The sequence below is a fragment of the Coenobita brevimanus genome, chromosome 60 (assembly GCF_032717465.1).
Source record: "Coenobita brevimanus isolate Jiangsu-jjx chromosome 60, ASM3271746v2, whole genome shotgun sequence".
NCBI lineage: Eukaryota > Metazoa > Arthropoda > Malacostraca > Decapoda > Coenobitidae > Coenobita > Coenobita brevimanus.
In genome coordinates, this window is record NC_137013.1 from 3,098,892 (window position 1) to 3,124,099 (window position 25,208).

The following is a 25,208-nucleotide window of genomic DNA, read 5'->3' on the forward strand; positions in this document are numbered from 1 at the left end:
GATTATGCAGATGATATAGTTTTGATTTGTGATGGGCCAGAAGAGATGCAGAGAGTGTTGGACTGTTTGGTGAGTGAAGGTCGCAAGGTGGGTTTGGTTATTAAATGTGGAAAAACTGAAATAATCAATATGAATATGGAAAATGCGCAGGAATGTGTAATTGAAGGTATGGTTGTAAAGCAAGTTGATAGGTTTAAATATTTAGGTACTTATTTAGCCAAGGATGGTTCTTTGAACTTTGAATTCGAGGAAAGGTTAAAGAAGGCTAATCAGGCAATGGGAATGCTTAAAAATATTTGGAATAATAACAATTTCTCTGTGCATACAAAAATCAAACTTTATAAGGTAATGGTTAGGAGTATCTTGATTTATGGACACGAGTCTTGGTACAGCACAGTGACTATGGAAAATAAATTCTTGGTGTTTGAAAATAAAGCACTTAGAAGAATATTAGGAGTTAAGTGGTGGGAAAGGATACCAAATAGTAGAATTAGAGAAATAACGGGAGTGCAGCCGATCGATGAATATGTTAGATTCTCACGATGGAAGTGGCTAGGACATGTGTATAGGAGACAGGGAATAGTACGAGGTACACCAGGGTGGGTGGCACCTGGTAGGAGAGGTAGAGGAAGGCCAAAAGAGACGTGGGTGAGGACAATGAGACGGGAAGCTGGAGATGAGTGTTGGGGAGATCTTGAGGAGTTAGCACAAGATAGGATGTGGTGGTGTGAGTTCATCGAGGCCCTATGCATCCCCGAGGGTGCCACAGGAGATGATTGATTGATTGATTTGTGTTCGACTCTGGGCATAGGCTTCACAGCCTGCTCCCAAGGCCCAGTAGAACTCCTACATACCATACACCTCCACAAGTCACCACTTCGGCGCTAACACCCACCGTCCATATTGAATACATGCTTGAGCTGGCTCATACAGGACTGGTGTATTGGCATTAGCAGGGGTATTTTTACGACATGTCGGCGGGTCTTCTGGTAGATCCGTAAAGTCTGCTTTACATGAAATTCAAATCCTTAAACTGTTCCCTGCCCCAGCGGGGATTTGAACCTGGGTCCGGTAGGACTGCAGGCCACCTCTTTACCGATTGAGCCACCTCCTCCCCACAGGAAAGGAATGCACAAAAACAGGACTACCATCAGAAAGTGCTCAGTGACATAGATCCACCCTTCAGTCTATGCATTGTACAGGACTTCGGAATTACCGGCTCCATCTCACAAGAACAACACACACACACACACACACACACACACACACACACACACACACACACACACACACACACACACACACACACACACAACTGAGCTTAAAACTACCATTCCATCGATTGCCATGTTAAAAAATGAAAGTTAAACCCTTGCCGTGTCCATTTCCATACATACTTGACAAGACTTCCAACCTCTCTTCTTTGTACCATTTATTGTAACTTAGATAATTTTATAAATGTTTTACACTTTTTATTTTTTTTTTTTTACACAAGCCCTATTCGATCCTAATGTATTTTCCCCAACAGCTTTTTTTGGAAGAACTGCCGAGTCTTCTTCACTAACAACTCAAGACCCTAATGTTCCAAGGTTTAGATACATTTTTCATATGAGTCTTGTTATTTCATCTAGTAGTGTCTGTTCCTTTACTTTTCCCCATAGCCATTTTTGCAAGCCCGTACTCTGACTTTTAAATATCAGTACACAGGATGATTGTTCTTCTTTCTCATAATAACATTGAATAGAACCAACTCTTAACCTCCTCAAATCGACCCAACACTAAAAATGTATTCGGGAAACACCAAACGAATTTATGGTACTGAAACTGAGTCCCAGGATTTTGAGGGTATTAATATTTTTTTTCTCAACTTCCTCATGATCAAGAAAAAATAATATTAGACTATCGCCAACACCAGACGATTTTATTCAGTTGAGAGTAAGCCCAAGAAGCCTAAGTTAACAGGGTCAGTGGCGGTCCTCAACTTATATTCCATTTCTTGCATAGACAATCGTGCAGTTGCGAGTACTTTTCTACACGTGTATCTCAAGCACAAGTATTTCTGATTTACCGAAAATTGTGGTGAAAACTGCAAAGAAATGTACCGAAGTGCTGTAAATCCCACGTCTAATTCCGTCCTCCTTCACGTTCAGATGTCAGTATTTGGGAAAGTTTGAATCTCATCCAAGACCTTGATATTTAACCTTTCTAGCACAAATTTTTCCAGGGATCATTATTACTCGTAAGTTGCTAAATGGCTTCTTGGGTGGTTTCTGGCGCTCCTTCTCTCGCTTAGTCTAATTTGGGTGGTTTGTGGAAGCCGGGACGGTGGGGAAAAAGGGAGGGGGGGAGGTGTAGGTGTACGAGTAAGGGGTTATGTTTTTTTTTTTTTGACTGAGTTTGGAATTGATTAGTGACATAACTTTTTATTTTTTATATTTAACTGCCATACATCTTCTTTTTATAGTATTTCGGCCAACATCCGTCTATTTTATTACATTGACGCAAAACCTTGAGAGCTAAAACTGTATTAAAATGTGTATCACGATTAACGTTTTAGACTGAGAAAAACGTGTTCATAATTACCTGCAGCGTGTGGAAGTCTCAGTCATTCAGCTCATAAAGACTCGCCTCAGCTCAGCGGAATGAAGTAAGTCCAGTAAGGCGTTCCATGGCAAACTAACAGAGCGACAAGAACAGCAAAGCTGCAGGTGTTGGTGTACTGGCGATTTACCAAGCCGACAGGGTACCGAATTTTTCATCTCACTCGCAACGCCAATTAACCACTTCAGTGCCGTGCCTTTTTACGTAATAGTCTTGCTACATCCAGGCAATTTTAATCAGTTTCCTTCAGAAAGGTACTCTCTTATTTATGACACTCTTGCTACGACCAGACGTTTACGCTCAGTCGACGGGGCATTTTTCGAGTTGGAGGAGATGGGTGCATTATTCTGGAATGAATTTAGAACTTAGATCCCCTCCAAAATTGAATGAAAGCGTCAAGAAGCGACAACAGTACATAGTGCTTGGCGTCATCATACTGGAGAGATTTTAGCGCATGATGTGTGGATTAATGCTTAGTATCACCACGAAACTGTATGTTAGATTTTCCCGTTCTTAGCTACGTCACCGCGATGGGCGTCACTGTCACGATATTGTTGTTGTATAAAGACATTTTTGTTTGTCAGCTCAGGAGACTTTATAATGGAGGGACTAGAGCGTTCACTGAACCTTTCATTACTAGATGGCTGTCTGAATTTGAATAAACTCGTCTGGTAGAAGTAGGAGAAGCAAATTTTACGTCTGGGGCTGCAAGGCCTAATGCTTGTATCACTGGGTTCCTTTATGTCTGTCACGCTGAGCCGTATACTCTTTGGAATTCCAGACACCTCACCATTTTTTGTGTTGCTGGTGGGTGCCGGAGAGAGCCATTACAATACTGTTTCCTCCTGCGTCTATAAGGAGGGTATAATTTTATCTGAAAGCTGTTCTACACACACATATAAACTGTGATTAATGGGGATACAACAGTTTTTGTCTGAATAGGACCCTCTGCAGATACGAACATAAACTCAGTACATGGGCATAATTCTTTCATTTAAACAGTTCAAGGTAGTGTGATTTCAAGTCGTGTAAATATATTTGTTAGTACAATGATATGGATGGTCCAGCGGAGTACGGCCGACGTGTCAGCTTAGTCTATTTATCTATAACACACACACACACACACACACCCACCCACCCACACACACACACACACACACACACACACACACACACACACACACATTTACACTGAACCCTCGTGTGTGTGTGTGAGGCAGGACAAGTTTTTCGCTGAACTGTAGCAACTTTGGCACCTCCCAGCGCCCCACCCTTGACCTCCTCCGCCAAAGAATGCACACGTCACACTGCCTCCCTCCCCTCACCCCTGATTATCAACAAGAGCAAACACCATCTGGGGTCGTATTTTAAGCCATCCTAAACAATTCTCATGCTAAAAGTCTCCCCATTAGTTCATTATTATAGCGAGTAGTTTTGTTTGCTCGTCTTATTTCACTTTAATATTCATCCTGCTTTCTTTTGGAGTGTTTGTTAGCTGAATACGTGCAGAAGAAAGACTGAGCAAGCAGTCGTCTATACAGTTTAAGCCAAGAATGGTTTGTGAATCATGCCCAAGGCGTCTGCTTCTTAGGTCATTTTTATTGTCTTGACCCTAATGATGTGACACCAAACAGGAAGGATTCTCTATTACGGAAAGTTCAGTTTGGCGGCATAATCACTATCACTATCATTGTGTTTAGAAAAGTTTTATCCATGACAGAGTCCGTGGTTTTCGTCGTCGATCAGGGACACCATGATAAGTACAAGAGAGAAATTTGTTGTGTCGTGTGAAAGTGGCCTAAATATAACACTAATCTATAGCAGTATAATGGAGATGTTGCTTAATTTGGACTGGCCTTCTTTACGATGCAGTCACATGTGGCTTTCAATAAAGTAATAAGATCATATAAGTCTGGCAATAATGATCACACAGATTGATTTTCAGGTTCCACATCAAGTTGTGTAAAGTGTCGGATCTGTTATTATTTCTTGACATACTTGGCAAGCAACGACCACATTTTCATTTTCTGTTGCAGTGAAAAATCCGTAATATTCCTTCACATTCTTGCTTTGGTGGTAGTTGGGAGAGCCTGCCATCTACTCAGTCGATTATTTTTATGCATCCGATTCTGGGCATAGACATAATAACACGTTCTCTAAGGCTTAGCAGCTCTTCTTGATATAATTCGCCTCCACATGTCACCACATCGGTGCCGATTTTTTTTTTTCTTAATGCATCCGACTGTGCGCATAGGCTTAATAACCCCTTCTCTAAGGCTTAGCAGCCCTTCTTCGTATCATACACCTCCATATGTCACCACTTCGGCGCTAACACCCAACGTCCAGACTGAATATATGCTGGGGGTGTCTCATACAGTACTGGTGTGTTGGTATGAGCGGAGGTGTTTGTACATGTTGGCGGGCTTTACGGTAGATCAGTATAGTTTTTTTTTTTTTTTTTTTTTTTTTTAGCGAAGTTCAAATCCTTAACCAGTTCCCTGACCCGGCTGGGAATCGAACCCGCGTCCAGTGGATTAGCAGACAGCCTATACCGACACAGCCACCTTCTCCTGCTATCTTCAAGAGGCTTTATACGTGTGACAAGCCAACTGTTTTCCTACAAAGAATAAAACTGTTTACCAGGCTGGGTGGTATCCATATAAGAATCAAATAGGCGCCTGGTGGTTCAGTAGTTCAGGGTGTTCCAAATGGGTATGGCCTGTGAGGGTATAGATCCAAGGGCTGGTTGGGAATCATTATATTATTTAGTTTTGGATATGTGTGGTCTGTATCCTTTTGTTCGTTATATATGCAGCGTATGGTGATACTGGAAGGATTTATGTTGCACAGAAGAGAACATAAAGGCGCAATAAACAAACTGAATCGCTTAAGAAATGTTTTAGGGAGCTTTCTTAACCGAAGAGAATACAGGCCATAATGCCACTCAAGGGATAACAAATGGTCACTCTTGCCCTAAATTTCTGGAAATTCAGTAGCAAATCCCTGGGTACCTGTGTTTCTAATGGGGTAATAAAAGTGTGGGCCGTGGTGATTGCGTTTCCTATTTTTGCAAGATCATCTCACTGACCCTCCCGCTTTGGACTGTCTTCAGCTAAATTGCCTTCCTATACTTGGGGTTCGCCAGTGATGCGGGAAAAACGTGTGTGAACCCTGATGGTCCACCCTGACACGTTAATGAGGAAGGCGGCATAAAAATCGCGGTATGCCCGACGCTTCTGACCGCCTCTGTGTTAACTCCGTCAGTCATAGAGGGCTGTTTATTTTTCCTGCTTACTATCTTTAGGGAATTTCGTCAGTCAAATAACAAATAAAGATCTCCAGCAGTGAAGGGATTAATGGAGACTATAACTAACTCGGAAACTGTCTTGTAAGTTTAATAGTCTGAGAGTAATAAAACTGATGAGATACGTCATTTTGTGAAGTGGTCCATAAAATGCCGCTCTTCCACTCCGCCGGCTCATGAGTGTCTTGTATTTCTGTAGTAGGTGGTGTACGTGTGTTAAAGGAGACGTGCATATTTAGCCTGTATGGATTAACTCCTTCAGTGAGGTGACTCATTTTAACCCCCTTTTATTTTTTTTCTTTTAATAACAGAACATAGGAAGGAAAAACAAATGAATAAAAATAATAATCCATACACCAGATTACTGTCACCCTCCATTCATGAAATATCTGTAACAGTCGGATTCGAACAGCTGTAGGTTGAAGTTTGGAGGGAAACAACTCTGGGGAAGCGAGTTCCAAAGAGATGCAGTTCAGGGAATGAAAGAATTCTGATAGGCAGAAGTTCTGCAATATGACTGTGTGACATTCCAGTCATAAGCGCTACCAGATGCCCGTGTAGCACACGGGAATGCATGGAGAGGTGGCACAATGGACGCAACTTCGTCTGAGCATTTGCCATAAAAATATCTGTAAACTAATGCGAGGGAGGCAACATTCCTTCCACTTATAGGCGACTATATTGATGCACAAAATACCTTTTGTGTGAGAAGGATTTGTTGGACTCCAAATTCGAAAAGTCTCATTCTAGGCTGATTAAAGTTGTCTGGATACAAGCAAGAATGATATAAGAAACACGCATAGGACTGAAGGAGATAAGCCTAAACTTGGTGCTGAAGAGGGACGCCATCAAGTCGTGGAACTGATATAACCAGGAGGCTTCAGTGAGAGTTGAGATTCGTAATGGGAAGTGAAAAGAAGTCAGTCACCCAGCAGTCCAAAATGTCCCCACCAGTTTCATTACCACTTTTTCTTTCCTTACTTTGACAGAAATTGGAAACAAAAACCGATCAGTTATAAAAATCTTGGGTAAGCTCATGTAACATTTCACTTAACAGATTTAAATTGAGCAAGCGTTTGAAATAATACGACTCTCAAATTTGTTCACCTCAGCTTGAATCGAATCGAAATTACTCGTCTTGACCTCTACTATCTTCATAACCACAAAATGATAGGTCAGCTCTATGTTTTGAAGGAATTAATTGATGTTAATATTTCCACACATCATTTGTAATAAACATGAAAACTTGACCAGATTATGATGAGATTTAGGATCGATTATTCTTCCTAGCTACAATTTTCTTCACCATAGGAGAGAGTATTCGAACTAGAGATGGTAGGAACTATTTGCATGAACCCTCTCACAGCCAGAGATCTTCCCTGAAGCTAAATAAATTTCTCTGATAACAGCAAGACTAAAATATAAAAGACATACTCGGGGTGATGAAGTGAGCAAAAAATAAACTGACCCACCTCATTGCCGACGTCAGTGTCAAAGGAAAAAATGACCTTAGAGAAAAGTGAGTTGACTGGCTGGCCGCTAAAGGTTAGGGTTCAACATGTGAGATAAACGCCGAAGTATTGCAATAATTTCTAGTGCAGGGGGAGGTGTTGCCCACAGCCGCACGTGTGAGTACAGTCCTAATGAAATAAAATGTCAATCACAGGTAAATGGAACAACTCTTCATTCTTTTATTACAATGAAGATTTATTGACCTTAATTCTCCGTGCACCCGAGAGGCCCCAGAGAGAGAAAATCCTGTCAGTAACTCTTTCACTACAAGAGCACTTTCCTTTAGTGAATTAAAAACTTGGTAAAAGTAAATATAAAATGTAAGTGGCGCCATCTGGTTGTAGGGGTTTAAGATACTAAATTTCAGTTTCTGTTCTGATAAAGACGATATCTGTTTGACTAGTAAAGGGTGACTGGGACTGTATGCTTTGTTAACACAGTATTACTAGAGAATAATAAATCCTTTCACATTTCGCATGAGAGAGAGAGAGAGAGAGAGAGAGAGAGAGAGAGAGAGAGAGAGAGAGAGAGAGAGAGAGAGAGAGAGAGAGAGAGAGAGAGAGAGAGAGAGAGAGAGGGAAATTACCCTATTCAGTCTAATGTCACCTTTTATACATTATTCTTCTAACGATTCTGCTCAGCTCAGAAGATGCATTTAGAAACAGAGGAGACAGATATACCATTTTCTAACCATCTCACAAGAAGTAATATCCCTCAAAGTAAAATAAAATCAGATGAAAGTAGCAAGAATACACTGAAAAATTACGTTAACTGACTGAACATGTTAATTTTTTGTAATGAGAGGTTTGCACGTTATAGAGGACAAATCATTTCATTTAGATATTTGAATGGCAGTGACTAGAGAGGAGAAGGAAGGACTAGAAGGGAATCGAGAGACTCGGAGGAGTAGGAAGAGGAGGAAACGTGAGGAAAATAACAGTGGATGAGGAGAGAAGAAAAGGAAGAGGAGAGAAGGTAAGGGTTGGGAGAAGGAAGCGAAAGAAAGACAAATGGTAAGAGAAGGAAGAAACTGGAAGGGAAAGAAATATCAAGGAGAAGGAGAAGAAAAGAGAAGAGGGCACGGAAGGGGAAAGAGGAGGAGGGAGAAGAAGTGGGAAGACGAGAAGGAAGGAGGGTATTAGGAAAGGAAGAAAGGAGGGGGAAGAATGAGGGAGAAGGTGGAAGAAAAAAGAGGTTACGAGCTGGGAAGAAGAAAAGGAGAGAAGGGCCGGTGATGTGTGAGCCAAGAACAACACCGCGGCTAAGGAACTGCGGTAGGACAATGCACAGATAAGTATATGGAAGACTAGTTGGCTCGACTGATTTGATACTGGCCCCACATCCTGAAGAGGCTCTGGAATGACTGATACGAGCCCCACGACTGCCTACGAGTTGTATGGGTGGGTGCGCACAAGCAACACCAGTCTCCACGAGTCAGATGATCACTTATTACAGTTTCACTGTATGTGTTTTGTATCTGTCCTACCCTATTCCTAACATTTCTCCTTCTGCAGGCTTGTATTCGTCGTATCTTCCTCCTAACCGGTGTCCACATCCAGCGTCTTCTGTTTCACCATTTATGCCTTGATTCTATTCGGTCCTCCTTTCCTCTGTGTAGCGCTATTTCTAAACATATTAAGTAATAATTTATCACCAGTGAAATGTAGCGATATGACAACTAATACTCAAATAGGTCAATAAATGTAGTAATATTGAATCACTGGTTTTGTTTGATAGTGTAATCTTAAGTTATCCTTTGCAAGCACAGAATCGGTGACAAACATGCGACACATCACTCATAAGCTGGATATTCTTTTAGTGATCCTTGTCTCATATTATATCACTATGGATATGTTTCTATAATGGGATTAAAATAGAATCTCTTTTTATTAGCTGGTTGGATATTTTACACACACTCTGTCTGTCTCTCTGTCTGTCTGTCTCTCCCTTTCATAAACAGCAGGTCAATTAACCCTGCAATTCTTCACTTGAATATGTAGGTCCGGTTTGCTTATTCTTCTTTTTTCCCTGAATAGTTTAATAGTACCAAGTTTTAGCCTGATTTTTTTTTCAATATAGACTGAGGCAACATTACGTGTGACTCTTAAACCGGTTTTCTCGACATCTTAGGTGGCTTACTAACACCTGTTTCTTAGCGACTTATCTCGTAATATTATACCACAGCATCCTCAAGTACATTATTTAATCCTTTTTAATGCTAAATATATTGCAACAGATACCATGCAAAGGAATATGTTATGCTACATGTACAAATAATGCAAGAGTTAACCGCTGCTCTCAGTCCTTCATGTATGCAACAGGTCAACCCTAGACCTGTCTCCCTGTGTGTGTTTTTCCTACTGCCTACGATCTCTAGTCCTTTATATGCAGTGTGTTCAGGCATCTCGAAATGAACGGATCTTGAATTGTGCTCTCTGTTATCTTGTTTTTGTATTTTTTCTTGGAAAGAGTAATTTGCAGACCCTTTGCCTTTGGTCCTTTATTCTTTGCATTAAAAAAAATAATAAATTGGTTACGAATAGGTAATATAAACCTTCCTTAACTAAAGAGAAAGAAGGCCTCTGTGACACATATAATACAAGTGATATATTTCTCTACCACATTCGGGTCATCGTCACCACACACTGCCCTCTGTTCGTATTACCCAAGCCTCAAGTTGCCATCTCCCCGTCTTAAATGTTGAGCTGTATGAAAATATTAACGTGTCGATACTGTATGATGCATGTGAAGGAGAACTGCTATGGAGAGGATGGAGGGCCGTACCAATGTCTTATTCTGCCACTGAGCTATGGTTAATATATCGCAAAAGGACGAAAATTCCACCAAGTTAAGGTAAACTAACTATATCTTGCAGCGCAGCACTCCATCTGTAAAGGATTTTTTCCCTACAATATAATTCTAACACATCGACAAATATGAATAAGCACAGTGATACGAAACATATTCCAACCGTAACCTTTAATTCAATATCATGCTCTTAAAATATGTAATGAGCTATCTGAGAGATGCATGTGGAGTTACATGAAGAGACAGCAGGACAAATGAGGACGTGAAGGCGTTATGGTGTGGATGTGGATATGATAGAAAGTTTTAGGAGAAATACATTGAGTTGGTTCGGCCACGTGAAGAGGATGGAGTACAAGAGCTGGGAGCAGGACAATGAAATGGTGGGGGACCGGGTGAGATGGAGGCGATTTGTTTGTGGCCACCCATTACGGGATTCAGGGTTCTGGCAATAGATAGATAGAAAATATATTGCAATCGTAACTTTAACTCTGCAACGTGCTTCTAAAATAGAGTTTGAATGCAACTTTGATTCTACAACATAATCGTAGCATGAAGACCAAGCGCTACATTAATTCTACCTTATGCTTCCAAAATATAATTCAAAGTAACGTTCATTCTGCTGCCTGATTCTAAAATATGGCCCCGACCCAAAGTATAATTCCATATCCTGCTTCTAAAACACAGTCCAAACACATGAGCAATTTAAAACCTTTACTAGGAGGATGTAGTGTGTTTTTCTCCTGTTATCCCTAGACGATTATACACACGAAAAAAATCTATCCTAATGACGTGGATGAATTATGAAGAATGTATCAAGCCTCTCCAGTTTGCAAATTGTTCACATGTTCTCAAAAAAATCGTCTGAAAATAGTCTGATAAATGTGAAAATAGTTATAGGATAAAACTGATTAAATAGGCGCTAAGATTTCGGAATATGTACCGAACACGTCGAGAGATTTAGACTGGTAATGAGTACACACACACACACACACACACACACACACACACACACACACACACACACACACACAGCTACAATTGTGCGTCGTAAAGCCAGTTCTAGATTATCAGGCAGCGTCTTGTCTTCGTGGAGTGATTTTTTTTCTTCTTTCTCATTATTGTGCTTTTATCATTCTGTGGTTCTAGAGAGAGACATTTCGCTGGGGAGTAGTTTTGATAGTGATAAACTCTGATATTACGGGATGATTTACTCTGGAGAGAGAGAGAGAGAGAGAGAGAGAGAGAGAGAGAGAGAGAGAGAGAGAGAGAGAGAGAGAGAGAGAGAGAGAGGTAATTTAGTGGCCTCACCCATGTGTAGCTTTACTCTTGAACCTCAGATCTGTGCCAGACGCTCCACATCTCTCTCTCTCTCTCTCTCTCTCTCTCTCTCTCTCTAACCCACCTTTATTGTATCATTATTGCCACTTTCTCCCCAATCATGTGGAGTTACATGGAGAGACTGACAAATAAGGAAGTGAAGGCGTTGTGGAGTGGATATGGATGTGATAGGAAGCGTTAGGAAAAATAGATTGAGGTGGTTTGGCCGTGTGGAGAGGATGGAGTGCGAGAGGCTAACGAGGAGAGTATGTGAGTGAGGTGAAGGTGGGGAGAGGGAGTGGAATTACAAAGAAGAGGTGGATGGATGGAGTAGAGAGGTGTATGAGGAAGGGGGATGTGAGAAGAAGAGGTGGATGGATGGAGTAGAGAGGTGTATGAGGAAGGGGGATGTGAGATGGGAGCAGGGCAGTCAAATGGCGGGGGACCGGATGACAGGGAGGCGATTTGTTTGTGGCCACCCGTCACGTGATTGAGGCGTCCGGCAATAGATAGATAGATAGACAGAAAATGCATTACAAACGTAACTATAATTCTGCAACATGCTTCTATAATTGAGTTTGAATGCAACTTTGATTCTGCAACATAATCGTAGCATGAAGACCAAGTGCTACATTAATTCTACCTTATGCTTGTGAAAAATAAATGTAACGTAAATTCTGCTGCATGATTCTAAAATATGGTCCCGACCGTAAGTATAATTCCATATCCTGCTTTTAAAACACAGTCCAAACACATGGACAATTTAATACCTTTACTAGGAGGATGTAGTGTGTTTTTCTCCTGTTATCCCTAGACGATTATGCACACGAAAAAAATCTATCCTAATGACCTGGATGAATTATGAAGACTGTATCAAGCCTCTTCAGTTTGCAAATCGTTCACATGTTCTCAAAAAAATCGTCTAAAAATAGTCTGATAAATGTGAAAATAGTTATAGGATAAAATTGATTAAATAGGCGCTAAGATTTCGAAATATGTACCGAACACGTCGACAGATTTAGACTGGTAATGAGTACACACACACACACACACACACACACACACACACACACACACACACACAGCTACAAATTATGCGTCGTAAAGCCAGTTCCAGATTATCAGGCAGAGTCTTGTCTTTGTGGAGTGATGTTTTTTTCTTCTCTCTCATTATTGTGCTTTTATCATTCTGTGGTTCTAGAGAGAGACATTTCGCTGGGGAGTAGTTTTGATAGTGATAAACTCTGATATTACAGAATGACATACTTGGAAGAGAGAGAGAGAGAGAGAGAGAGAGAGAGAGAGAGAGAGAGAGAGAGAGAGAGAGAGAGAGAGAGAGAGAGAGAGAGAGAGAGAGAGAGAGAGAGAGAGAGAGAGAGAGAGAGAGAGAGAGGAGTGGGGTAATTAAGTGGCCTCAGACATGTGTAGCTTTACTCTTGACCTTCATTTCTACGCCAGACGCTCCACATCACTTTCGCTCTCTCTCTCTCTCTCTCTCTCTCTCTCTCTCTCTCTAACCCACCTTTATTGTATCATTATTGCCCTTTTCTCCTCAATCCTTGTTCTCCAACCTACCTCTATGTCTGTCTTTTTATCTGTCTGTCTGTCTATTTGTCTGTGTCTGTCTCACTGTCTCTGTCTGTCTGTTTGTCTCTCTCCATGAACAGTGAAATCGACTTCTAACCGTAATCGTGAACAAGTGTAGTGAGAGTACAGCCAGTAATTCACATACAGTACACATCTGAGGCTCCGACCTACTAAAGTACTCGTATTATTACACGCCTTCCAACCTGCCTAAATATCACAGGTTCGCTTAGCACGATCTTATTAGGCTGTGGCATAGATTGGAGGACGTGAAGAAGAAGGAGTGACCGAAAGAGTACATTTTGGAGGTCACTGTTGTCTTTGCTTGTGTTACAGGTCATAGGGCAAATATCTGCTCTCGCCCCCGCACAGACACAGACACAGACAATGACACAGACAGACAGACAGACAGACAGACAGACAGACAGACAGACAGACAGACACAAACACACACACACACACACACACACACACACACACACACACACACACACACACACTCATTCACATACGTACACACACATAAACATCCATAGGCACATACACCCCAATCCAAGTGTACACACATACAAGAGCGAGCATGTGGTTATATATTTATGGTAAACTAAACTAACTCACTTCCTCACTCACTCACTCACTCTGCTTTTTTGTACGTTTTTCTAGGATGCGGTATAGGACTCATGGGGTGTGTTGGACGGGGCCTGTCCTATAAATACACACACACACACACACACACACACACACACACACACACGCAATCATTCAGACAGACACATACACACATACACAAACACACACAGACGCAGACAGACAGAGACAGACAGAAAGACAGGCAGACAAAGACACACACACACACACACACACACACACACACACACACACATAAACACTGAGAGAGAGAGAGAGAGAGAGAGAGAGAGAGAGAGAGAGAGAGAGAGAGAGAGAGAGAGAGAGAGAGAGAGAGAGAGAGAGAGAGAGAGAGAGAGAGAGAGAGAGAGAGAGGTAAATAATATAAGATTACTAGTGCCACAATAAACATAAATATAACACAGGGGGGCAGGACACAGCACTTGGTAGGCTATAGTGTTTGGATTCCTACTTCACACATAATTCCTCATTTTGCAGCTTATTTTTACTTAGCTCGGTGGCAGAATAAGACATTGCAACAACACCTCCTTTCTACGGCATATTCTAGTGTTAATGAAGTTACAACATTCAAGATGAAGAGGCGGCAATTTTAGGCCAGGTGAGAGTAGAAAGGGTATAGATATATGCATTGATGTGACTCGTGACCCAGAATGGTACTATTAAAGTGTTCAATCAGTACAGTATTATTTCTTCCCCTTTGAGTAATGTAGGGTGTGTGCAGCTAGCAAAGGTGCCATTTTCACTCCCTTTTTAACACAATTCTTGGTGCTTTCATTTTTTATTTTTAGTTTATTGGAGGCGTCTGGTACTGAAGGAGTTAAGGGAGGTTACATATAATCTCATCCATCTGAAAAGTCTCCTCCTATGGCGATTAAAATAGCTTAACAGGACCAAGTAAATGAATATATGAATAAATAAATAAAAACTGTTCATTGTGCTGAAACAGATTACATCAAATCTGTGGATTCATATTGACATATTTTTAATGCATTTGAGCTCGCTGAAAATGAATACTCTCTTATATCTTAATTTCATACCTTCCCTAACTCTCTCTCTCTCTCTCTCTCTCTCTCTCTCTCTCTCTCTCTCTCTCAGCAGTGAAAAGATAAAAAACGTTCCTTGTCAACGTGTGAAGCAGCAGTTTCCCTCACCTCGTTGAAATAGTCTGGATTTAGTCTGGGTGGAGTGCCCTAAGTGCGTCCGTGGCAGTGAGAAGGTTAAATGCCCTCAGGTAAAGCTTTCAACATAGTCCACACCCAAGCCGGTCCAGTCCATCCCACCCTTCCTCCCCGACTCCCTCCCTGCTCTCATCTACCCCCTCCCTCCTTCCTCCTCCTAATCCTTTCCTCCTCCCCCACTCCTCACATACGCCCTTACCTTCCTCCCTTCTTCCCTCTCTCCACCCTTCCTCTCATCCCTTTCTCTCCTTCCTTTATCCTACCCTCCCTTCCCTCCTCCTTCTCCCCCTTACTAACCTCCCATCCTCCTACACCTCACCTCCCTTCTTTTGCAGGTCCCCTTTACCTCTCCTCCTCAATCCCCCTTTCCTAACCCACCTCCCCCATCCCCTACTTCCCGGGACCATGCGTCGGGCGGCGGTTTGCCTCATCGTAGCATTGGCCTTATTCTGGTCAAGTGTTTATTTTTATCTTAGTCGGCTTATATCATTATCCTCTGCCCGCTTTAACTTGGCTCAAAATTGGCCTCTCACTACCTTGAATATTGGGGCTGTAACAAGGCACTGAAACTAAAGTATGGTGCTAGTCAGGAAGAAGTGCTCTAGAGGAGAAGAGCTGTAATACTGTCTTATGCTGCAGTTATGAAGTAACAAGAGATTAGCATTAGAACACTGTACTAATCTACAAATAAGTACTCTGGACATGATGTAGAGCCGTAGTAATGTCCTAACCTGCCACTGAGTCGTAACAGGAGACTAGCAGTAGAATACGTTGCTAGTCACGAAGAAGTGTTTTGGAATGAATGTAGAGCCTGCATTGTTCTAATCTGCAAAATTTAATGAGGTACGTAGACAAGCTGCAGAGTGACGAAAATACCCGCACGGCAAAGGAGGACTAACTAAAACCAGCTGTGACACTTGTGGTTGTATGTCAATAGTTTTAGGTCTGTCTACGCTACAGTTACTCGCAGGGTTGTACAAGTTTAATTTTCTTACACTGATTTTTTTTTTTTTATAATTCGAATAGCAGGCTAGTGTCAAAATGTTAACCCGAATTAATTTACATGTCCATATTCTAAGAAACTAGTTGCCAGAACGCTTGAGCAAGTGTGGAGGTCAGCTATATTAAGTGCTCGGTTAGACTACTGTTAAGCCTCATTTTTTTTTTTTCTCGTTTAGCAATAATCTAATGAAGATCCCTAATCCCTCTAACCTTTTGGTCTGAAAATGTATCATCCTGTTTTTCCTATTTCTCTCTATCGATGTCATTCAACGTGTGAGATATCTTTATTGCTGCGGGATTGATATAGTCTTCTTTAACGCTTTCACTACGAGAGGTCGTTCCTATGTGCAGTAAAAACGCCCGTAGGTATCGGACACATGCCATATTAGTGTTTCATCTTATTTATGAGGTTAAAATCAGTTGATGGCCAAGTGTAGTCAGATAGGAGGGCCAATGAGATCACTTCCACCTCACACACACACACACACACACACACACACACACACACACACACACACACACATACACACACACATATATATATATATATATATATATATATATATATATATATATATATATATAGATATATATATATATATATATATATATATATATATATACTACTGATCAACACACGATGAATCGGCTAATTGAGAAAACTGCAGAATATAATAAACCACTGTGCTTAGGTTTTGTTGATGACGAAAAGGCTTTCTACTCAGTGGAGCACATAGCAATTATAAATTCATTGCGAGAACAAGGAGAGAATGAGAACATTGTAAAACTGCTCGAAAACATATAGAAAGAGGGAACTGCTACAGTTGAATTACATAAGGACTCGGAAAAATTTAAAGTTGAGAAAGGCGTGCGTCAGGGAGATACAATTTCACCAAAATTATTTGCAGCATGCCTAGAAAGTATTTTCAGAAAGCTAGACTGGGAAAACAAAGGAGTGAACATTGATGGAGAAAAGCTAAACCATTTAAGATTTGCAGATGACATTGTCCTAATCTCAGAAACAGCGGAGGCATTGCAAGAAATGTTGAATGACCTGAACAGAGAAAGTCTGAAAGTAGGACTGAAGATGAACCGAAGTAAAACTAAAGTAATGTTTAATCCACAAACACCAAAGATCGTCATCAGAATAAGCGGAGAAATTCTTGAAGAAGTCGAGGAGTACAATTACTTGGGACAAATACTAAAATTAACGAAAGAGAATGATAGCAAAATAAGAAGACGGTATTACAATTGAATGGCAAGCTTTCGGTAAACATAGAGACATTATGAAAAGTAGCTTGCCAGTTTGTATGAAACGAAAGGATATAATGAATATATAATTCCAGCTATGACGTATGGCTGTGAGACCTGGAAACTGACAAAATCGATGGAAAATAAATTAATCCGTTATCAGAGAGCAATGGAAAGGTCAGTGTTGGAAATATCTTTAAGAGACAGGAAAAGATCAACTTGGGTGAGAGAGCACACTAAAGTCAAAGATATTATAAAGTTATAAAAGAACAGAAATGGAGGTGGGCAGGCCATGTAGCAAGAATAAAGGATAACCTATGGAGCAAGAGGCTGACTGACTGGACACCAAGAGATTGTAAGCGCAAAAGAAAAAGGCCAGACAGGAGGTGGAGAGATGAGATAGAGAAATTTGCAGGGAAAACGTGGCAGAGATTGATCAGTCAAGGAATTCGTGGAGAAGGTTGGGGGAGGCCTTTGTTCAGCAGTGGACTTGTAATGGTTGATGATGATGATGATGATGATGATGATGATGATATATATTACCTACGACCATGAAACTTTGCATAATGGTGCATCTTTACTGGGGTCACATTTTAGGCAGACGAGACCCCCCAAAGGTATCCCCCATGGGGGAAGGGGGCGGGAGTCCTAGCTAAAGCCTTTATGGACAGTCATGGCTTTTATCCTAGGAGCAAGAAACTTTGCATACTGGTAAAAGTTCATTATAGCCATGTTTTAGTCAGGCTGGGACCACGATGACCAGCCCTCACGGGGGTAAATGCCCTCAGGGAGGACTACGTCATAAATCTGACGCAGGTACACGCAGGTTTACACAGTAGATGACCTTCATTCAAGTTTATAGAGTGTGGAACCCAGGGATTCACCTCTCCACCTCCCCCCCAGAAAAAACGAATTCTTTCCCGTTACAATACTACATGGGTTGGTGCGGTTATCAAAGGTGTCTTTTGTCTTGTTCAGTTAAGGATAACACCTGTGTATTGCAGTGGGCACTATGGGCTGTATTTAATGTCTCCAGATCCAAAAGTGAATCTTCAGCTGACAAAAATCAATTAGCAATAGTAAGGAAAACTAAAAGCCGGATCTTCGTAACAAAGCAGATCAAAAAACCACTTGCATGATTTGTCTTATTTGATGGCCTCGAAGGACAAGGTTAAGATTTTTCGTTCGCTCTCTCTTCTTGTAAGAAGCTCAGGATGTTTAGAAGAGCTGCTCACTGCATTTTCACAGAATATGTATGCGAGTTCGAAAAAAATCATTTGTTCCACAAAGACAAAGGGAGAAGTGGCAAAAAAGAAATGGGAGATTCCATCATCGATTCTCTTTGTTGCTTATAAAGTGGGCGAAATACCGATGAAATGAATGTCTTATCCTGATTTTCTCATATTACTCTTTCAAATCTCTCAGGTTCCAGTGAATCACTCTCTGCTGAATAAAACAGTCTGTCATTTGCTGGAATACTAAAGTTGTCCCGACCACGAGACGGTTAATGGAAACAACATTTAACTTCTCAGGTTTCAACGAATCACTCAGCAGAATATAATTCTTTGGAGTTTTTTGGTCACTCAAGGCAAATTCTGCTGGGCGTATGTCCTCACTTTCCTTCTGACTCCACGTACAAAGGTCCCCTCGCACTTGGCTTAAGGTAGCAACACATTCTCTCTAAGAATCCCCCAACGGGCAGCAACGACTACCTCGAACCATGAGTTCTGTGGCCTTCCCCTTGGTCTCAACCTTGGGTTGACTCGTTGAGCAGGCTCAACTTCAGTGAACCTTGCCACGTACAGTTAATATACGTCGATTCATTCTCATGGTGAACTTCTCATCGGGCACGTCGTCATGCCAGTGATACCCTATCGTTGTGCGAAGGCACTAGCACCAATGGAATCCTTCACTGCTCTAAGTTACTTTTTAGAGTCCGTGTCGCACAGCCATAAAGTAGACAGGAGCACCGGTGTCTTGAAGAAACAAATTTTCTTCATTCTACACATATATTGACAACAACGAATGCTCGAACTGACTGCGTGCATAATACCACAAGTCAGACCAATATGACCACTTGCCTCATCATTTTATATACCTTTGGAACAGGAGACGTTTAGCCCCAGTGGTTTCGCTTCCTTGTCGTCGAGAGCATTCGGAAGTATCTCCATCAACTCTGTAAGGACAATTGCATCATCAGAAGTGTCAGTGATCGTAACCATCAAATTCCCAACCAGCATACCACTGATGCCGACTTACAGCCTGGTGAGGTACCCAGTCCATTCACCTGCTGCAGAAAAATGGACCAATGCCGTATCTCTGCCCAACTCCAGGACCAATAGGAAAGAAATCGAGCGTTCCCCCTCCTCTCTTCACAGCAATCTCAGTGTTTGAATGTACAGTAGTCCTGATGTGAGGAGGACCCATGGAACTGCATGAGTTCCGACAGTGCCTTCCGGTTTAGTAAATCAAAATGTTATTCCTTTTTAAAACCAGCACACGCTATTAGCAGTCCCTGAAAAAACTCAAGACTCCGTTTCAAAGAATTCATTGTATTGGAATACGGTCAACTGTGGATTTCTTGGGCATGAATTCGGACTACTCAGGAGCCTGAAACTTTAGCGACTGGCCTTGCATTCTCATCAAAAGCACATGAGCAAAGCATTGTCTGGTGCACTAAACACTGTATCGCCTCTGTAATTACTGCATCATTATTGGTTATTCCTTCGCTTCAAGCCAAGAATAACCAAGTCTCTTGTCCTGGCAGGTGAAATGATACCAGTCCTCTATATGGCCTCCATGACTGCGTGTAGTCCACGGATCATGGTTTTGCACACAGCTATAATCAGTTCCACAGGGATGCCACAAATACCAGTTCCCTCTCAATTTTCAAGCAAGTCATAAAATTTCCGATTTCATATATACACGGCATCGTCGGCTGGTGGACCGGTCAGTAGTTGCATGTCAGGCAGTGGTAGCTCTACACTGGTGGACTCTTATTATGTTCAACTACTTTCAGTAATCAGTCCAACAAATACCATATTCATCCGCCCTTGCTGTTCGAACTGAATTAGCCTGGGAGATGGGTTGGGAGCGGAGCTTCTTCTGGGGATGATGACCAGTTCCAATGTCATATCCATAAAGCCACCCTCTGCCTCCTCAGCGATTTCCATGAGATACCTCTCCTTGTTTTATCATAGCGAATCTCTTGCACGTGACAGAAGTCTGTTTCTCTCCATCTCCCGCCAGTCTGGCAGCACGACGCTCATCAGCTTCGGTTGAAGTAAAGTACAGGAAGTGTCTCTACCGTGAGAGGATTATGTAGTTCTGAAAGATTTTTACTTACAAACTGCCTTTTTGCATTTTAGCTTTAAATGAAAATTATATAGTGTTGGTAATGAAACAGAACAAAAATATGTGAGGCATGGTCGAGGTTGGTGAGAATTGCTCTATATCCACCTATAGCCAGATGCCTTAATTCTGTCAGGAGTCGCCCTGTCCCTTGTCATTTCGCTGCCCTCCCCTAAACATATGCCCCCCTCTCTCATATATTTCTACTCCATCCTTCCATCTCATCCTCGCTCTCCCCTTCCCACCTCACTCACATACACTCTCCTCGTTAGTCTCTCACTCTCCATCCTCTATACATGGCAAAACCACCTCACTGTATTTCTCCTTACGCTTTCTATGACATCCACATCCACACCACAACTCTTCTTTACTTTCCCATTTGTCAGTCTGTCTCTGCAGTACATGTAACTCCACATGCTCTTCTCAAATAACTCATTTCCACTGCTCTCATTCTTGATCTGTGTCCTTCCTACAGTGTCCAAGTTTCACTTCCGTACGCAAGAGTGGTGGTTATCACAACACTATCATGCGGTGACATTTTTACTTCCATGCTCACTTCCCTACTCCTTATCATTTCTTTTAATGAACCAGCAACCTTTATTCCATGCTGTATCCTTCTAAGAACTTCACCCACTGAACTTCCATCGTTAGTCATTACACTACCCAAGTACATAAATGCACTCACATTTTCCATTTCCTCATTATCCAACTTCACTGCCCATTTAATTAATTGCTGAGGCACAGAAATATTTTGGGAACAGTGTCTTGTGCATGAAAATAAATTGTGCACTTACATATGGTTACCATTATGTGGTCACGATAAGAGAAGGGATATCATGAAAGGTATAGGAAAGAAAACTCAGCCGTAGTTCCATTTTCAGATTTTAAGATATGCAACAGACCGGTAGGAACACATAAAACCCCTATATATTCTAGACCTGTTAAATCGTCTGGCCCGCCGATAGTATGAAACTGATCTGTGCAGCAGTGGCTAAAGTGTACCAGAGAGGTCAGCATACACAGAAAACGTCATGATGTTCATTTTGCGCAGGGAGAGTTAAAGGGGGATGACTGCAACATTCTGAGGCTGTAACTCATCCTGAGGTAAATATAATCGTCTAGTATTAGCTTGAACACAATTCTAGAGTCTTCCCGACCAGGACAGGATTAATAGTAATAGCAGTAATACTTTTTTTTTTTTTTTATTCACCTCTGCTGAATAAAGCTGTGTGGCGTTAGTTGAAACAGAATTCTAGAGTTTTCCTGACTATGAGAAGGTCAGTGAGAACCTGTGGACAAAGTGATCAGGAATCTTCATTTGTAACGATGTGATTAAGTTTTATTTATATTCATTTCACAATATCCTAAAAAATAACAAGCATACCAGCATTGTTTTCATTATGATAGGTCGGGCACTGTGTGAGTGGCTGGCAGCACAACAGTTAAGCTTTATTTTTGCCTCAAAGCTTAAAAATACAACGGTCACCAGAGATTAGTGACAAAATTATTTATTATTTTATTTTTGTTCGGTGGGTTGAGGGTGAGGGAAAGAATCATTAATTTTGGATCAGTGGAAGGGCCAGACAGACTTAATAAAAAGGTATATAAAAGCAAGGTTTTGCCTGGAGAGATACTAAAACTCCTTTAATGATGAACCTAGACACCAAAAGTCCGTGAAGTGATGGAGAGAAAAGTTTATGCATTCAGCTTCATTTTTAAGAATATATTGTAGATACTTGGTCAAGAAATAAAATAAAAAGACATCACATATACTCAATCAAGCAATGAAATAATATAGAGACAGGATGACAAACTTACCTTGCACTTTTCGTGACGGAAGTAATTAAACTTGTCTCATTATTAGTATTATTTTTTATTTCAGAAACAACCACTTCCCTGAGAAAGTTGCCAATTCCAGTGATCGACTCTTAATACCTTTAGTTTGGCGACATTAATTCCATTGTTGCTACCACCAGGCAAGGATATTATGTTTGAAAGAGATTTTTCGAAGTGGGGAAGTAAGATTTAACTTTTATTAACCCCTCCTCGCCACGGTCTCCTTGAAACTGAAAGTCACATGTAGTGGCAAACGACGTACTTGGTCTGAAGTGGCTAAACTGGTTTCTTGCGTAAGTAGGATACTATGCCATTCTACTTTTTACGCTTTCAGACACTTTAGTCGCATATTACTAATACTACCACACTGAGTGAAAGATCGTAGAACAAGTTTGCCTCTCAGTTTCAAGAACTAGTGCTAAAGATGTAAAAAACTTGAAGATCAGAGGCTACGCGCAGAGAAAAGCGGAAGCAGAGAGTGGTGAGTAAGGTGGTGGAGGTGAAGGCGGGTGTGGGTATATAAAGGGATGCGAGCAGAGGCCTAGTTAGTTAAGTCTGCACCTGCCTACACACAACAATGAACGCAAAGGTAGATTAGGTTCTGTTGTATGACGTGGTGACTGAAAACTAGTGACAAAACGAAAATTATAGTGATACGCTGCAGGCTACATCAACTGTAAGATAAAGAGTAAAGTGTAGAATTACCTTTTTTCAGCCGGCTGGACGTCACTTGATTTTTTGATGTGGTGGAGCATACAATGTTATTCGACTAAGGAAAGAACTCCTAGTTTTGAAGGCTTATACCTATCTCATTTAGTTCCAAAAAATTCCGCGATGCTTAATATCGTCGTCCGGAGTTACTATAATTAAAGCGTTAAAGATTTCATAGTGGTAAAAGGGATGATAAATCGTTATGTTTTTCATAATTAAGTCCATTGATATACTGTACTGACCGACGTCGAAAATTACACCCTCAAATTGTTATGATCTACATGATATATTCTCCAAAGATGAAAACTAAACCCATAATGTTCTATCGTCTACTGTAAAGGCTCCTCCCGCAGCATATCACTCACATTCCTTCTTCATTTACTCCTCATCCATATTCACCCCTCACTTCTTCCTTGTTCTGTCTTGAATTCAGCACCCCTTCTTAGTCCTTCATTTTTAACTTACCGGTACTTCATAGAGTCGATTATTTCATTGTAGACCTCTTTCCGTTTCATATCACATCAGCCTCCACTCCACATCCCTAGCAGATACGCTGACCTGCTCTTCAGTATACTGACACACACACACACACACACACACACACACACACACACACACACACGTGTATATATATATATATATATATATATATATATATATATATATATATATATATATATATATATATATATATATATAATCAGCCATAGAAACTACATAAAACATCCAGAAGAGCTCAACGTTTTTGTTTAGTTATATTTAGTATTTATTCGGGAAGTAATAATTTTCCATTTCTTATGTTCCCAGATCCTCATCCTGCTGGGCGTGGCTGCCATGGCTGCTGCCGACAGTGGCGAATTCCGTGGCTACGGCGCCTCCTCCCGGGTCAGTAACAACTGTTGTTTTAGTATTATTCTCTGTGTTTCGGAAATTGCACCTGAAGATAAAAAAAGTGAACCACCTTATACTTTTACTCAGTCCAAGAATATTTTAAGAAGGCCAGTTTATTTATGTTTTTATTCATTATTTTATTTTATCTTATATTTACCACTGTATATAGCTGATACTTTGAGAACCTAAACTGCACTCACGTATATTGAAAGGAAAAGGCATTTTCTGTTTACAGTCTGCTGAGTCCTATGAGTCCAGCGAGGCTAAGTACGACTTCCAGTGGGCCGTGAGTGACGAATCTTCCGAGAACCACTACGGCCACCAGGAGGCCCGCGACGGTGACAACACCCAGGGGTCGTACTATGCCCTGCTTCCCGACGGTCGCCGCCAGACGGTGACCTACTACGTGGACGGTGACGATGGCTACATTGCTGACGTCAAATACTCTGGTGAGGCCTCCTTCGACTCCAGATCCTATGAGTCATCCTTCGAGTCCCGAGAGTCTCGCCGCTACGCTCCTCCCCAGCGCCGCTACTATGACTCCAACGAGTCCAACTAAATTATCTGAAGGAATCCAAGGAAAGGGATTTTGTTGACGTCTTATCTGTGTTCCTGTCACTCCAGCTGTAATTATTTATTTTCCTATTTATTAAACATTTTTCACCAATGCAAAAGAGTGTTTTATCTCATCCAGTGAATTGTTCTTCTTAAAACATGCTGTCGCACTCATTTTATTTACTGTCAGAAGTAATTCTTGTAACTTGCTTCACCCCGGTAACATATGGGTACATTGCAATGTATTGTCACGCTCGGTCCCGACGATGTACTCATACGTTTTGCAACTGCGAGGTCCGTCATTTGCTATCTATCTATCTATCTATTGCCAGATGCCTCAATCCCGTTTGGGGTGGCCACAAACAAATCACCTCCAAGTCGCCCTGTCCCCCGCCATTTCACTGCCCTGCTCCCAACTCACACTCCCCTCTCTCATATACCTTTCCACCCCATCCCTCCATCTCATCCTCGGCCTCCCCCTCCCTCTTCCCCCCTCCACCTCACTCACATACACTCTCTTCGTCAGTCTTTCACCCTCCATCCTCTCCACATGGCCAAACCACCTCAGTGTGTTCCTCATAACGCTTCCTATCACATCCACATCAACACCACAACGCTCCTTTATATCCTCATTCGTCAGCCTGTCTCTCCATGTGACT

The 25,208-nt window shown here is 41.4% G+C and overlaps 1 protein-coding gene across 1 annotated transcript; it reads left to right on the forward strand.

Moving 5' to 3' along the window:
* Window positions 1-22,969: 22,969 nt before the first annotated feature.
* LOC145403154 (uncharacterized) lies at window positions 22,970-24,553 on the forward strand. Its single transcript, XM_080274975.1, has 3 exons — window positions 22,970-22,981; window positions 23,911-23,988; window positions 24,230-24,553. The coding sequence occupies exons 1-3, from the start codon at window positions 22,970-22,972 to the stop codon at window positions 24,551-24,553; spliced, it is 414 nt and encodes a 137-aa protein (XP_080131101.1).
* Window positions 24,554-25,208: the final 655 nt, after the last annotated feature.

Coding starts and splice junctions, on each gene's coding strand:
- LOC145403154 (XM_080274975.1), top strand. Junction 23,989..24,229: donor GCTACGGCGCCTCCTCCCGG/GTCAGTAACAAC, acceptor TTCTGTTTACAG/TCTGCTGAGTCCTATGAGTC.